Source organism: Pteropus vampyrus, unplaced genomic scaffold (assembly GCF_000151845.1).
Source record: "Pteropus vampyrus isolate Shadow unplaced genomic scaffold, Pvam_2.0 Scaffold14, whole genome shotgun sequence".
NCBI classification, from domain to species: domain Eukaryota; kingdom Metazoa; phylum Chordata; class Mammalia; order Chiroptera; family Pteropodidae; genus Pteropus; species Pteropus vampyrus.
Genome location: NW_011888795.1, coordinates 128523 through 146135, shown reverse-complemented (window position 1 = coordinate 146135; position 17613 = coordinate 128523). Strand labels below are relative to the sequence as shown.

At 31.9% G+C, this 17613-nt stretch overlaps 1 protein-coding gene across 3 annotated transcripts in view; it reads left to right on the top strand.

The window, feature by feature from the left end:
- Positions 1–17613, top strand: part of DLG1 (discs large MAGUK scaffold protein 1) — a 146325-nt gene that overhangs the window by 57959 nt on the left and 70753 nt on the right. For all 3 annotated transcript variants that reach the window (XM_011381188.2, XM_011381178.2, XM_023525622.1), the window contains 5 exons: positions 1671–1721; positions 4415–4539; positions 6245–6414; positions 7359–7495; positions 12243–12387. In XM_011381188.2, the coding sequence (XP_011379490.1) occupies positions 6384–6414; positions 7359–7495; positions 12243–12387 (313 nt within the window). In that variant the 5' untranslated portion in view covers positions 1671–1721; positions 4415–4539; positions 6245–6383. The remainder of the gene's footprint in view (positions 1–1670; positions 1722–4414; positions 4540–6244; positions 6415–7358; positions 7496–12242; positions 12388–17613) is intronic.

Sequence of the window (17613 nt, the reverse complement as noted above, 5' to 3'; positions counted from 1 at the left end):
TGGGTTTGAATCTATTACAGCCATAGGAATTAAGGACCCCAAAAATTAGTGGAGGTGGGTTTCAAAACTCCTCAAGAAAAAAACTTTTAGTCCTTGAATTAGACTTGAATTAAGGGTTGATTTCTTACAGGATGATGAAGAAAGCAAAATAGCTTATATAATTTTATTATTCTGTCATTTCATTATTCTGTTGCTGTATAACAAGCTACCCTGAAACTTAGTGGCTTAAAAACAACAGTTCATTATTTCTCATGATTTTCTGGGTTAACTGGATGGTTCTGCTTCACATGGTATTGGCTGAGGCACTGGAGAAGGCTGGAAGACCCAAAATAGCCTTATTCACATGGCCGGCAGTTGGTGCTGGTTGCTGATAGGAGTGCAGCGTGGGGCTTTTGGCCAAGGGCCTTGGTTCTCCTTAATTTAAATCTTCTCCTAGGCTGTCTAAGCTTCCTCACATTATAGCTGTTGGGTTCTAAGGCAGTATATTCTAAAACAAACACGAAAACTACAGGGCTTCACATGACCTAGCTTCAGAAACCTAGCATCATTTATACCACATTCTTTTTTAACAAAACTCATCTAGGACCTGCCTAGATCCAAGAGGAGGGGACATTGACAACATCTCTTGATGGTAAGATGGTTTAGTCATATTACAAAAAAGCATGTCGGATGAAAGATAGGAGGCATCTTGAGAAATGCAGTTTATCACAATCCTTATTTGACTTATTAGATTGAGTGTTTTGCCCAGCTTCATGTCACTGGACTCTTTAAAGCAATGATTTGAACCCAAGTTAATCTGAATCAGAGGATTACTCACCCTTCACCCTTGGCCCTCACTGTGGGAATTACTTCTTCCAGGAGGGAACGGGGAAATAAATTGGAAAGAATAAAAGAAAGTGCTTATTCTGTAAGATGTGAGCAAGAACTTGAATGGTGAATCAAATTTCAACATGAAATATGTAAATGAAATGTGTGACAGAGGAAGCACTAAAGTAGCAGATGCAGAGTTGGGAACTTGCAGGATATGTAAAGGAAAGCAAATCATTCAAATTTTATGGTGTGTAAGGCTGTTGAAGAGGTAAAATATATAAGGAATGAAGCTGAATGATAGATTGGGGTCAGTTCATACAGAGCCTTGTATGAGAGTTTCTTAAAGTATATTTGGAAAAAGTATATTATTAGACATGAACTCCAAAAAGATGTATATGCGTGAAACATTAGAAAGTTGGGCAGTGGAAAATACTAATCTAAGAGATTGAGTGGCTTATATTGGCACTAGTCCACAGGAGATTAACAAAGCCTCGAACCAAAGAAATAGAAATGAGAATGAAGAAATGATGGTTTTCAGAAAAGTTTAAGTATTCAAATCAGTAAGAATTGCCAACTGATTTAAGATGTGTGGATCAAGGCAGAGAAAAGGGTCAGAGTTCAATAATATTAAAAGCTGAGTGTGCCCTTTCTATATTTGAAAGTCGTAATACCGTAAATGTTAACTCATTAATCACATTATACTCTTCCACTCCTTGAAAATTTTCCCTAAATTATTTTAAAGGAAGCTATATTATTTGATTGCTATCACATTTAACAGGTTTTCATTAATAAATTATGCAAAAATTATGTCTTGCCATTTCAGATTTTACACTTTAAATTTCTGTTTTTCCACCCATTAGGTTAATGGCACTGATGCAGATTATGAATATGAAGAAATCACACTTGAAAGGGTAAAAACTAATAATTATCTTAAGTTTTTTAATGCATAAATCTGTTGCTTTAAAGAACTCCTTAAATATACAGTACTGTTCTTTTATATAGAATCCAAGGAAATAATAGATCATTCAAAACTAGAACCATGTAATATTCATTTCTTTTATAAGTTCACATATCATAAAATTAGCCATGATATTTTCAGAACATGATGCTTTTCTTTAATAACCTTTTTTAAATTTTTTAAATCACATTTATTGGGGTAACATTGGTTAATATAATTATATAATTTTCAGGTGTACATTATAATTTGACGTCTGTATATTCTATTGTGCGTTTACCACCCAAAGTCCAGTTTCCTTCAGCTACCATATATTTGATCCCCTTTACTCCATCTCCATATGCCCCTATATTTGACCCCCTAATAACCTTTTTTTAAAAAATAAACTTTTTATTTAAAATAGTTTTAGATTTATAGAAAAGTTATACAGAGTTCCCATTTACCCTGGACTCAGTTTCACCTATTATTAACATCTTACATTACTACAATACATTCATTTCAACTAATGAATCAATATTAATACATTATTATTAACTAAAGTCCACACTCTATTTGGATTTCTTTAGTTTTAATGTTTTTCTCTTCCAGGATCCCATCCAGGATACCTTAATACATTTAGTTATCATGTCTCCTTAGACTCCTCTAGACTGACAGTTTCTCAGATTTTTGTTTTTAATTTTTATTTTTTAATTCATTTTTATGTAATAAAATGTTGCTTATTTTAAACAAGTATTTAGTATCAGTAACCTGATCATTGTATAAGTGTTCTTTCCTAGCAGAATAATAACCACATTGCTAATTGACAAGACCCCTATCAAAAAACTTATTCATTCCTCCAGTCAAAAAAATAATTTAAAGGTAATTTAAATAATTTCAGATGTGTAAATTTTCTTGTTATATTTTCCCCTTAAGAATATCTGCTTTCAGTTGATGTTATTTTTGTAAAACCATCTTATCTGACCAGCATTTGTGGGAAATGAAGTGTTCCTCACAAGTAAATTTCTTGAGTAACTGAATATCCGTATATTTAAGACTAAAATTTTAGATACTTAGATTTGCTTATGTTTGAAGCCAGTATAGATTGAGCAGAAATAGACTTTAGAGAGTCTTTTACATGTATAATAGATATTTACTGCCTACAACCTGAATTTGGATCACCTGTTCACATGAGATAGAAACTGAGTAACTTTCTAGTATTAATGCATTTTACATATTTCGGTATGGTATTTTGTTGTTTGAGTTTTTTCAGCCTTATTGAGATAATTGACATATAATTCTAACTTTTTATTTTTTATCTTCACTTTTCATCCTTTCCCAGTGCCTTTTAAATTCCTTTATTTAGTCAGGACTGTACATTGTGTTTTCACTAATTAAACTTGAGTATACCGGGAATTGGGGAAATGTTGTTAAAGGGTATAAATTTGCAACAGGAAGAATGTTTCCGAGATCTAATGCACAAAGAGTGATTATAGTCAACAGTACTGTATTATATACTTCAAAATTGCTAAGAGACTAGATCGTAAATGTTAATCACCACAAAAAAAAGGAAATGAGATAGAGGTGTTAGCTAAAGCAACAAATTGTACACCATAAACTGATACATTGTTATATGCAAATTATATCTTAAATTTTTTAAGTAAATAAAAAAAAAGCTTGAGTACCTGAGTAACTTGGTAACCTTACACAACCTATTATTGAGACTCTAGTAACTCTTAAAGAGTTTAGACTGAAAAAAAAATTTTTTGTTAAAATAGAATCTGGACATATCATAGTAGAGTGAATATAAAAGCTATTTAATATTAACAGTTAAGTAATAGGTCAAGATAGATTCACTTATTTGAGTTGCCTGAAAGCCAGAGTTAGAACATTACGAAATAAACATTTTTAAGAACTTAGTTTAGAATAATTGTCCTTAAAGACTTTTTGTAGTGGTAGAACCCTTTCTTCAAAGAAAATATTCAGAAATCCCGTATGTAAAAAAAAGCAAAAAGTAGCACTGCTTTGGCAAATTGACTTTGCTATCCAGAAGCTCACCAATGTTAAGTTCTCAGATTGGGCTTTCAGTATTAAAAATGTCTTTTGCTAGTTAGGTGTGTCTTGGTTAAATAAGTCAAAGACGATGGCACCTGTTACTTAGATAAAATTCGGTCATTTTCATATAAGCCGATGGCAAAGTTAGCAGAAGAAAAGCACCACTCCCTCCCTACCCCTTTTTTAAAAGACTAAAATAATATTGGTTTTATCTGCTCGAAAATAATAGCAGCAGAAAAATCACTTCACTGTTTTTGTCTCAAGAGAGATTTGCCTTACCAAACAAATGAGATCTAGTGTAAAAGAAAGAGATTTAGTGACAACTCTACAGAATTCCAACTATAATCCAAGGACAGATTGCACATACTTTTAAAGAAAAAACATAGGCTAGACCCCAGAAAAATCTCCTTGTTCATCAACCCCACCTACTCTGAATTCTTCACAGAGGAAAAAGAGCTTTCTTTATATTTCTTAATTTAGAATATTATATTCCCTACACATAAACCTTCATGTGTTTGTTCTTGTGTTAGTATAGTTTCTAGATCTTATAATGACAGGAACCTATCAATAAAGATAATTCTTATTCAGTCTTCCAATTTTTTCCCTCTTTATGTCTAGGGAAATTCAGGGCTTGGTTTCAGCATTGCAGGAGGTACGGACAACCCACATATTGGAGATGACTCAAGTATTTTCATTACCAAAATTATTGCAGGGGGAGCAGCTGCCCAAGATGGAAGATTGCGGTATGTTTTGCACTTTGTTATGACACCGAATCCACTTTGTACATTTTTCTTGAGGCAAATTGAACAAAGCATAAATACAAATAAGAACCACTATCATAATAACTAACATAAGGTAGATGCTCAAATAATGAAAGAAAATTGCGCTCTAAGCATTAGTTCCATCTTTCATTTGGGAATTTAATTTTGTATTTGTGTTTTTAAATACATTCACAAAATGTTTTACATTTAATTTCTGAGCAGGAAACATACATACATACGTACATACATGCATATATATATAAACTTATACAAGGGATCAGATATATCTGAGTTTGTATTATATGCAACAAAGTAAAGATTATGCAGACTTTAAATAAATATATTTTCTTAATTGAATAGATGAAAATAACATTGCCATCTTGTTTAAATTTAGTGTTCCACTTCAGAAGACATCTTTAGCATTTTATTGTTTCCTTAGGCCATAGATTATGGCACTTCTATTATTCCCTAGTTTGTTGTTTTTTAATATATGTAATTTAATATATTCCCTACTCTGAAGTTTTAGGACTAAAGATTTTATATGATCTGTTAAAAACATCTTATTTTAAGGCTCCATGCAGCACTTTACTTTCTAAACTTCTCACTGGATATGACAGGTGGTATATTAATAAAATTAGATATTAATATTTTGACCATTCACGTAAATTAGACATTTATTTCCTGATTCTGTTATTAGCCTTCTTTTTGTGCTTATGTGAAAATTAATATGTTTCATTTGTTTCACTGAGGAACGTTACCTACAGGACTAACTCTAAGATATTACTGTCTTTGGAATTTCTTTTCTCTAAAGAAAGTTAATTGGATATAGAAACTTACCAGGATCAATTTTAATATTTTAATTGTTTTATTCTCCTTCCTTGCCCAATTTGAGATCACCATCTACCCCGCTCCAAAAAAAAAAAAAAAACCTGAGACCAGAGCTAGGGGGAAAACTTAGGACTAGGAACAAATCAATCTTTAAAAATATATTACTCTGTCAAATTAAGATAAATTATTTACATGAGAAAATTTTTAATTAAATGATATAATCTTTAACTTCATATAAATTTTAAGAAATAACTTCATTTTTTAAAAATCTAGTATATCTAAGTTGGAAAAACCAATCAAAAATTTATTTTTGGATAAATCAATTACTTAATCTCAATTCTGCCACTTACAATCTCTGTGACCTTACGCTGGTCATTCAGTCTGAACTTCCGTTTTCTTACCTTTAAATCACAACTGTGTCAGTCATTATCTAGATGGCTTTGAGAAGGTTATTTAAACTCTTTGTGCCTGTATCTCCATTGTAATAAAGGAATATAAATATCTTTCTCCCTTACAGGTTGTTGTGAGGGTTAAGCACTAAAAGAAGTATTAGGCATGTGGTTAGTGCTAAATAAATATTTTCTATTTTCGTAAAGTGTCTTAAGGCCTACACATGATAAGCATACAAATTGTAGCTGTCATTATTATTTAATATTTTTGTATAATCTATTATTTGTACTTTTTCTTTTGATAGCCATTGGGAAATATTTATATAAGTATTCAATACATTGAAATTTAACATGCAGTTTTTTCATTTATATTTTCTCTAGTAATAATTCTCTTTACCTTAAAAATGAAAAGGACAAAAAATTGGCAAAGTGAAAAATTGATTTTTTAATTTTTAATTTTTTTCCTTCAGGGTCAATGACTGTATATTGCGAGTAAATGAAGTAGATGTTCGTGATGTAACACATAGCAAAGCAGTTGAAGCATTGAAAGAAGCAGGGTCTATTGTACGCTTGTACGTAAAAAGACGGAAACCTGTATCAGAAAAAATAATGGAAATAAAGCTCATTAAAGGTCCTAAAGGTATAAAATAAATCGAACTAAGACAAATTAAGAAATCTCTTAGTTAAATATAACTTTGAAGTTATTTATGACACATTCTAGATTAATAATATCGGTAATCTACAGAACTTGCATGAATTTTTAGAATTTCTGCTATTTCTACTGATTTTTGACTTAAGTAGAATTCTATTTAAATACTTTGAAGTTATATATAATTTTGATATTAATTTGTAATCATTAATCCATAAAGTATATTAAATGCAGGTACATAGACTAAGTTAAAAGAAGAAAATGTGAGTGTGTCATTAGCAGTTACATTTACAATGAGGACTTTTAAGGTGTGGTTTCTGAATTTTGAAAACATTGATGGGATTGAGGATAAATATAAATATTGATTCTAATTTGCGGCTTCATGGAGGAGGTGGTACTCCAACAAACGAAAAAAAAAAATAGAGAGCTACAAATTTGGTACTGAAGCTATGAGATTTGTGAATTAACAGAAATGCCTTATTTAAATTAATTTATAGAATATTGGAAAAATAAGCTATTCACATTTCTAAAAACCTATTCTACCCACTACCAGCAATTTTATTATTTTTTCTCAATTTTAATCTTGCGAAGGTATTAAAATTGTTAGTAAGAAGCACAGTTATGACAGAAACAAAAATGAAACATAATTTTATAATGTCTCTTTGAACTAACAAATACATTTACAAAGAGACTTTAAGATGTAACTTGGGAGGAAAAAAAGGAAACTTACTTGTAACTGTAAGAGACACCTATATTTATAATTGTCCCCTGATTGCAGAACAAATGCTTACAAATTTAAAAGTAGGTAGATAGAGTTTTTCTAGTTTAAAAACATTAGTGTGACGAAATTATCACCTTCAAGTTTTCAGCCATTTCTTTCTACTCATAAGTTCACATTTATTGATGAGATTCTAAAACTCGTGTTTTCCAAACAGGTCTTGGGTTCAGCATTGCTGGAGGTGTTGGAAATCAACATATTCCTGGAGATAATAGCATCTATGTAACCAAAATAATTGAAGGAGGTGCAGCACATAAAGATGGTAAACTTCAGATTGGAGATAAACTTTTAGCAGTAAGTATAAGAAATCTATTGTTTTAAAAATCATTTTAATGATCTTTTTTCCTTTTCTGGCAGACTCTGGAATTTCTGCATGCCAAAAATGTTTAAATGATATTTAAATGAGTGACTATTAGCTTTGCTTTAGCCAAAACCTGAAAAATGATCCTTGGAATTATCTTTATTTTCCATTTTCATTTCCTCTACAAGCCTCCCTCCCTGCTCCTTTTCATCTTTTTTTTTTTTTTTCCTTCTATTTTTTTGTTTAAAGGGTTTAAAGGGTTAGTGGCTAGGATGCACAGAATTGTTTAATCATAATTCTTAAGTTCATGACAGCGTCATCCTTTGGTTTTTTTGACCTTTTTTCCTTTTTATTTTTACACTTAAAGTATCTTTTTAATATAATGAAAGCTGCTAAAGTCATTACCCAACCAAGAACTAGAAGATCAACAATTTGTGTTTCTCATTCCTTTACTTTTTAAAAATTGTTTAATTACATATATATGCCTGAATATTTTATTCAGTATCATTTGTTTTAAAATTTTTTTAAAGGCTTTTGTGTTATATGTAGTCTTTTAATACTTTTTTCACTAAATATTGTTTTACTGAGACTTACCCATATTGTTGTCTAGACCTGAAGTTTAGTCATTCCACCTTTATATAATATTCTAGGACTATACCACAGTCTTCATTAACAACTGTGTCTTATCCAGTTTTCATCAACAACTGTGTCTTAACCCATGTTCCTTAGAAAAACAAAACCTGAAAAAAAGCTCCTATGCTAAGTAGGTATAAACAGAAGGTGGAATCTCAGTGAAGCTAGAATAAGTGAAAATGAAAAGTGAGGCAGAGAATGAGAGAAAGCCAATTCGAGGTATTATGTTTCTGAGCTGGCTATAATTTCATAAGAAAATGTAGCTGACTGTTGTGTAGGACAGTCCTCTAGGCAGGTAATGTGGAACCACACTAAACCTTAGATCCAGCCATTCAGGGAAAAGAAAGGATTTATCTGCTGGCCCTTTTAGTTCTCTGACTCTTGTTAGTTAAAATCTACCCCATGTGGTTAACTGTCCCAAGTTTTTGGACTGTGTTGCCCTGCTCCCTCCCTCCATGGCACAGCACTTCCCCTGAACTCAGAAGTGGTAAGAAGAGCTGGAGACTTAGTAATCTAGACAGGCCGGACAGAGGCTTCTGATGTGTGATAGCTGTCACTATGTGGAACACATCACTTACGCCTAAGCCCAGCTCTTACTCCAGAAAAAGTTGAAAGAGCTGGTAATGATAGGAGACAAGCTGAGAGGAGCATTAGCCAGGAGTTTTCAGTAAGCATGTAGCCAAGGCCTAGTGGGCAGGTAGGCTCAAATGAATCTGAAAAGGCACATAAATTGGATCTGGTATAGTGGTGAGATGGGTTATTTCTTCTTTTCCCCCTTTTTTTGAAAGTGGGGGTATTATGAATAATTCTGCTAGGAAGACCTGCTTTTTGTTCTGGTAAACATGTACAGGGTACAAGAGTTTCACTTAACTACTTAAGATGTAATGGATCATGGGTTATCAATAACATTATAACAAAAAACATCATATTTTCTAAGCTGCTTGTAAAAATTTATACTTCCATCAGCAATGTATAAATGATTTCTTTGTTCTACATGCTGCTGTCCGGTACTGCTTATTGTTGCAGCAAAGAGATAGACTGACTATTTTTGAGTTAATGATTGGGAGGAGGAAGGATCTCATCGTGAAATACTTTTCTATAACCTATCCTCTCAAAGCTATGACTTGCCACTCTTTTCCCCAAGCGACAGCCAACATCCCAGCATCATCACTTACACTCACACACACTCATCATCCCCTACACACATACACACAACACCACACACAGTTATGTATACCAGTTGAAAACAGCCTTCTTATTCCACTGGGCTTCTCACTTTTATTTTTTGAATTTCTTGGATACTGTGTTTTTCTTTATGATTTCCCCAGAATCAACTTTAGTAGTAGGGAGCTAGCAATTTATGCTAACTTACCATTTAGTGAGGCTTTTGTTGTCATAATTCCACTGAAATTATTCAGTTCTTTGTTCTCACCTTGACATATCAAGTAGTTGACATACCTTCCTTCACTTTATCCATTTTGCTGAATAGTCACCTTCTATCTTGGTATTTCTCTTACCTCACTAGTCCTTTCTTCTCATTCTCCTTTTTGGTGCATCTTCTCCCTAACCTTTAAACATTGAAGTGATCCAGAACTCAGCCCTTGTATATTTTCTCTTCTCACTTTGATAGGTGGTCAAATAATTTAGTAGGTCTCATTTGCACATGATAAGGATAAGTATTATCTTCTGAACTTTAGTTTCATTTCTACACACACACACACACACACACACACACACACACACACACACACACACACACACACACCTTTTGTGCTCAGTTGAAATATAAAAATTTTTAACAATGGATCTTGTCAAAACTTTTGAAACACCCTAAGAGATTTCATCTAGTCTCCTTTTGTATGTCTCAAGAATCAGCTCAAATTTAATATATCTAAAAATGAAATTCTGAGTCCCTACTCTCCTTGCTCCCAAATCCTGCTCCTTGCACAGTCTTACATCTTATTAAATGGGAACTTTATCCTTCTATTTACCCAGATTTAAAACTTTAGGATAATCTCTTTCTTTTGCACTCCACATTGAATTCCTTAGCAAATCTTGCCAGCTCATTTATGAGTTACCTGATGCTACCTAAAATAAAAACACAAAAATTAATGGCTAAAATGACAACAATCATTTATTTGCTTACAATTCTGCAATTTAGGGAGGGTTTGGGCAGGATAGCCTGTCTCTACTCCGCATAATGTCAACTAGGGTGGCTCAACTCGGGCCAGGGATCTACTTCCAAGTTGGCTCACATATGGCAGACAAGTCGTTGTTGGCTGTGAGCTCATAGCTCAACTGAGGCTATTAGACAGGTATCCTGTGCCCACTCCACCTGGCTAAGTTGGGCTTCTCACAGAATAGTGGCCAGGTTCAAAGAGGAACATACCAAGAGTGAGCTTTCCAAGAAGACAAGCTCCAGTGTGTGGCATTTATCAATCCTCTTTTTTGCATCACAGTAATTAATGTGTCATAGGCTAAAGCTAGTTAATGGCCAAGCAATATTCAATTTAGGAAGGAATTTTGCAAGGATATGAATACCAAGGTGCATGGCTTATTGCAGGTCACAAAGGAACAGTATCCACAGCTGTATTTTCAAATTGCAGGCAGTCCTCACTATACACAGTAGTTTGAGACCATGAAAATGACCATGCAGCTGAAACCCTGCAAAGCAATATTAATAATGGGGAAAGGTACAGTTGTTCTGTGGTCTTTAGAAATTTTTGTGAAAACATTAAAAACTCTCCCATTAATTATAAAGATAAAAATTAAGGCAATGAAAAATATACTAAAATCGATGTTTGTTTAATATGTTGTAATATAAAACATTAGAAACATTTATAGTGTTTTATTTAATTGCCAAAAAAATTTTACCAAAAAAAAAGTGTAATCTAAACCTAAAGCTAGCAGCAGGAAAGAAGGAAATAATAAAAATTAGAGCAGAAATTCATGAAATACAGAATAGAAAAACCATAGAGAAGATCAACAAAACCAAAATTTGGTTCTTTGAAAGGTCAACAAAATTGACAAACCTATAGTTAGACTGACCAAGAAAAAAAGAAGACTCAAATTTCTAAAAGCAGGAATGAAAGAGAGGATATAAGGGAATACTTTTATTTATGAACAACTGCATCAGAACTTAAATGAAATGGATAAATTCCTAGAAAGACACAAACTATCACTTCTATTCAATGTTATATTGATAGCCAGGGCAGTAAGAAAAGAAAAAGACATTCAGACTGGGAAGAAAGAAGTAAAACTATATTTGCAGATTACACAACATTGCATATAGAAAATCCTAAGGAACCTACTAATAGAACTAATAAACAAGGTTAGCAAGGTTGTAGGACCTACCATCACTACCTAAAAATCAATTCTGTTTTTATACAGAAGATAGGTGAATGACCAAAATAATTGGAAAAAATATCAACCTGACTATTAACAATGGAAATATCAATTTAAATACAAATTAAAATATGGATCATTTTGCAGGCTTTGTTATAAATTGATAATATTCAGTGTTTGTAAAGGTATGAGTTGATGAGAACTCACATTCTGTAGTAGTGGGTATAAATTTACTAAAGCTATTTATTTTGAAGAACGGTTTAAATATCTGTTAAGATTGGAATGGCTTTATAAGCTATGATAAAACTACACAATGGGGCACTGTGCAACAGTTTTTTAAATCAGATGATTCTATATGTCCCAACATTAAATGATCTTTAAGATACCTTATATTAAAAATCGAGTTGCAGAACAAAAACTTTAATATGGTCTCATTTTCTTTTTTAAAAAGAAAAGAGCTACAGTATATCCATATATTCCTAAATGCCTATGAGTGGAAGGAGGCTCAGGCTTGGGGATTGGGAGGAATAGGGGCTGGAGTCAAAATTGGCTATTTCATTAACATACATAAACAACTTCACTTATCACCATAAACAGCTTCCTAATGTCGTAGATAATAAAAGTGGGTATATTCTTCCTACACACCTTTATATTCCTTAAATCACTCCTGCATTTCCCCTATCTTTAGGTGTAATTGTTTATAACCAAAAAACAGAAAGTAAGTGAAAATGTCTTAAAATAAGTGTGGCAATTTTCCTTTAGGTGAATAGTGTGTGTTTAGAAGAAGTTACTCATGAAGAAGCAGTAACTGCCTTAAAGAACACATCTGATTTTGTTTATTTGAAAGTGGCAAAACCCACAAGTATGTATATGAATGATGGTTACACACCACCTGATATCACCAACTGTAAGTCTGTTTACTTTAATCTGTTATTATATTCTTAGATGTTATGTATTTTAATAAAGATTCACAGTATAAAGTCTAAACATTATACAAATACTTTTAAAGGAACTATTAAGCATTTTAACCTAATAGTTTTTAAAATTCACTTTTAGTTCAGAATTTTCATAATGGAGGGGGGCTTTTTCACCTTTACGATTTTATAGCAACAATTATTTTTAACATTTAAGGCATCAATTCTCAATCTTTTATGTAAATAGCAGTCACCAAAGGCATTTTCGAATAATGCAGATTCTTGTTTTGTTTTAATAGTTTCTGGATGGAGTACAGAAATTTACTTTAACAAGCAATTAATTCTTTTAAGCAAGGTAATTCTTTCCAGTGCTTCTGGTGCTGTTGGTTCATGGACCGCACTTTGAGAAACACTAATTTAAAATACAATATTTCTAAAACTTGGGCTTTTCTATACTCTCAAGTATATGCCCACAGATATTATCTTTATACTTCAAGCTCCTAGTGTATTGCCTGACTATATTTGCATGCAATACAATTGCATTGCCTAAAATGGAATTGTTAATAAAAGTACTTATATAATTTTGTTTCCTATTTGATTTCCAGTTTTTTTTTTTAACATACAAGCTTAAATGAGGTTTAAATATATTTTTAATGTGTTTGTGTCGGTTGAAAAATGAAAGTTTTATTTGGTACATTGAGTTGATACTAGACTACCCATGTGTAATAAAGATCTTAAATATACTCTTTGTCATCTGCTTTTCCAAATTCTCCTTTTTTAAATTGTTAGAATTTTAGAGATATTTGTGATTTTGTAAGTGTCACTGTTTCTCATTTTAAACTTGTCAAAGTTCATTACCATCACTAATCTAGTTAAATACAAATTATTTTTTGAAATATATATATAGTGTCCAGTGAGTGATGCATCTTCATTATCTGCTTATTGGGTCATTAGGTACTCATGTATAACTAAATTATTTACCAACAGTATTCAGTCTCTTTAATGGACAGGAATGATGTCTCATATTTCATTTCTGTCAGAAGAGAACGTTGCGACTTGTTTAAAATTCTTACATACAATTGATCTTGCACACAAACTTTATAAAGGGCTTTATGTATTTTTATTTGTGCTTAGAGAAGCAAATTCAATAATAAGCTACTTTTTATTCACTAATTTAAGTATGTCTTAATTATTGCGCTGTCTTTCTTGTTCGAAACAACTATGTGCATTTCTCAGTAATAAAAAAAAAAGAGTGAAATCTTGCCATTTACAACAACATGGGTGAGGCTAAGGAATATTATGCTATGTGAAATAAGTCAGAGAGAAAGACAAATACCATATGATTTCATTTATATGTGGAATCTTAAAAAAAAATTTGGAAACTGTGATGATTATAGTCAGAAAAAAAATGTGTTCTAAGGCAACAACTATCTTTAATCACTGACTCTGCCCCTAAGCAAAACATAAATCAACAAAGAGAACAAATGAAGGAAAAAGAAATGTGAAGAAAATATTGACAAATGGACAAGCAAAATTCTATCTTGGCTCCATTGTATTGCCTTTGCTCCTTTGTCAAAAATAAGTCGACTGTATTTATATGGATCTGTTTCTGTATTCTCTCTTTTGTTCCATTGATCGAGTTTTCCTGTTCCTTTGCCAGTCCCACACTACCTTGATTGATTACTGTAGCTTTATAGGAAGTCTTGAACAAAGTGTGAGTCCTTCAACTTTGTTCTTCTTTAGTATTGTGGTGGCTGTTCTGGGTCTTTTGCCTCTCCATATAAACTTTAGAATCATTTTGACAATATCCACAAAATAACTTGCTGGTATTTTGATTGGGTTCACATTGAATCTGTAGATCAAGTGGAGAAGAACTAATATCTTGACAATATTGAATCTCTCTATCTATAAATATGGAATATCTCTCCATTTATTGAGTTCTTCTTTGATATCTTTCATCAGATTTTTTTAGGTTTTCTCATACAGATCTTATCTATATTTTGTTAGATTTACACCTAACTATATCATTTTGGGGGGTGCTAATGTAAATGATATTGTTTTTAATTTCAAATTCTACTTGTTCATTGCTGGTATATAGGAAAGCCATTGACTTTTATATAATAACCTGTATCTTGCAACCTTGCTATGGTTGCTTATTAGTTCCAGGAGTTTTTTGGTCAGTTCTTTCAGATTTTCTGTATAGATGATCGTGACATCTGCAAACAAAAACAGTTTTATTTCTTCTTAATCTATATAGCTTTTACTTTTCTTGCCTTATTGTATTAGCTAGGACATCCTTTACTTGTTACTAAACATAATGGTAAAGGTTCAAGCTTCTTACCTTTAAGTATGATATTTGTTGTAGGATTTTTGTGGATTTTTTTAAATCAAGTTGACAGCACTCTTCTCTATTTCTAGTGAAAGTTGTATCATAAATTGATAATTGAGTTTTTTTAAATGCTTTTTCCATATCCGTTGATATGATCATGTGACTGTGACTTTTTTTCTTTAACCTGTTGATGCGATGGATCATATTAATTGGTTTTAAAAGATTTAACCAGCCTTTCATACCTGGGATAAATCCCAGATGCTCGTAGTATTGAATTTGATTTACTAATATTTTGTTGAGAATGTTTTCATCTGTGTTCATGAGGGATATGCTATAGGGTTTTTTTTCCTTGTAATTCCTTTGTCTGGTTTTGTAAATAGGGTAATGTTGACCTTACAAAATGAGTTAGGAAATATTCTCTTTACTTCTATCTGCTGGAAGAAACTGTAGAGAATTGGTATAATTTCTTCCTTAAATGTTTGTTAAAACTCATCAGTGAATCCTCCTGGACCTGGTGCTGTTTTGGAAGGTTGTCAATTGTTAATTCAATATCTTTTAATAAATATAATCTTGTTCAGATTGTTATTTCTTCTCTGTGAGTTTTGGCAAATTGTATCTTTCGAGGAATTGGTCCATTTCATCTAGGTTATAAAATTTGTGGGCATAGTGTTCTTATAGTATTTCTTTATTATCATTTTAATGTCCATATCTGTAGTGATATTCCTTTTTTTATTTCTGATATTAATAATTTCTGCCTTCTCACTTGGAAGCCTGGCTAGAGGCTTGTTGATCTTTTCAAAGAACCAGTTTTTGGTTTTGCTGCTTTTTCTCTGTTGATTTCCTATTTTCAATTTCATTGATTTCGGCCCTATTTTTTATTATTTTTTGTCTGCTTGCTTTCAATTTAATTTGCTTTTCATTTTCTAGTTTTATAAGGTGGAAGCTAAGATGATTCATTTTAGATCTTTCTGCTTTTCAAATATATGCATTCAATACTATCAGTTTCCCTCTAAGCATTGCTTTTGCTGCATCTCACAAATTTTGATAAGTCGTATTTTCATTTTCATTTAGTTCAAAACATTTTTAAATTTCTCTGGAGATTTTTTTCTTTGATCCTTGTGCTGTTGAGTGTTATTTAATCTCTACATAGTGGGGGTTTTTAGCTCGCATTTTGTTATTGATTTCTAGTTTTCATTCCGTTGTGGCCTGAGAGCAGACATTGTATGATTTATATTTTTTAAATTTGTTAAGATGTGTTTTATGGCCCAGCATGTGGTCTGTCTTGGTGAATGTTTCATGAGAGCTTAAGAAGAATGTGTATTCTGCTCTTGTTTGAAGAAGTAGTCTTTAGGTATTCATTATATCCTATTGATTAATGATGTTGTTTAGTTCAACTATGTCTTTACTGATTTTCTGCCTACTCTGTCAGCCCATTTGTGATAAAACAGTGTGGATTCATTTATTTCTTTTTGCTCTTCTGTCTCTTTTAGCCTCATGTAGTTTGACACTGTTATGTGCATACATGTAAAGGATTGATATGTCTTCTTGGAGAATTGTCCCCTTCATAATTATGTAATACCCTTCATTATCCCTGATTGCTTACTTTAAAGGCTTTAGTGTCCAAAATCAGTATAGCTACTCCTGCTTTCTTTTGATTAGTTTTAGCATGCTATATATTTCTCCATTCATTTACTTTTAATCTATACGTATTTTTTTATATTTAAAATCGGTTTCTTATAGACAATTGGGTCTTATTTTTTGATCCACTCTGACAATCTCTATTTTCTAATTGGTGCATTTAGACCATTGATGTTCAAAGTGATTATTGATGTAACTGGATTAATATCTGTTGTATTTGTTAATTTTCGATTTGTTGCCCTTGTTTTTTGTTCCTCTATTTGTTTTCCACTCTTTCTGCCTTTTATGGTTTTAATTAAACATTCTTTTTGATTGCAGTTTCTTTACTTTCTTAGCATATCACATATTCTTTTTATTCCTTTTTAGTGGTTGCCCTAGAGTTTGCAATATACATGTACAAGTAATCGTAGTCTACTTTTAAATAACACTATACAGTTTCACAGGTAGTGTGAGTACCTTATAAAAACAAAATAATCCTAAGTTCTCTCTTCCATCACTTATATCATTGCTAACATTCATTTCACTTATATATAAGCATACATACAGATGCACACACATGCAGACATACTCAAATACAGCGTTGTTATTATTTTAAACAAAGTTTATCTGTCAGATCAAGAATAAGAAAAATAAGTAGTTTTTTTTAATCTTCACTTATTCCTTCTTCAATGATCTTTATGTAAAACTGAGTTTCTGACCTGTTAACTTTACTTCTCTCTAAAGAATGTCTTCAAATACTTCAAAAGGGAGGTATACTAGCACAGATTCCCTCAATATTTGTATAAAAAAGTATTTCTTCTTTACTTTTGAAAGATAATTTCACAAAGTACAGAGTGTATTTTTTCTCTCTTTTTTTTAAGAGGTTTAAATATATATTTTTTATTATGGTGACATTGGTTAACGAAATTTTCAGGTGTCATTATAATTTGACATCTGTAAATTCTATTGTGTGTTTACCACTCAAAGAATAATTTATGGGCTCCCACTAAGGTGTATTTGGATATTTGAAAGATATTATATATATTTTATTGTAAATTAAGTTCATTGCGGTAACATTGGTTAATACAATTATATAATTTTCAGGTGTACATTATAATTTGACATCTGTAAATTCTATTGTGTGTTTACCACTCAAAGTCCAGTTTCCTTCAGCTACTATGTATTTGATCTCCTTTACCCACTTCACCCTCCCCCTACTCCTCTATATTTGACCCCCCTTTACCTTGTCTACCTCCCCTCTCATCCCCCACCC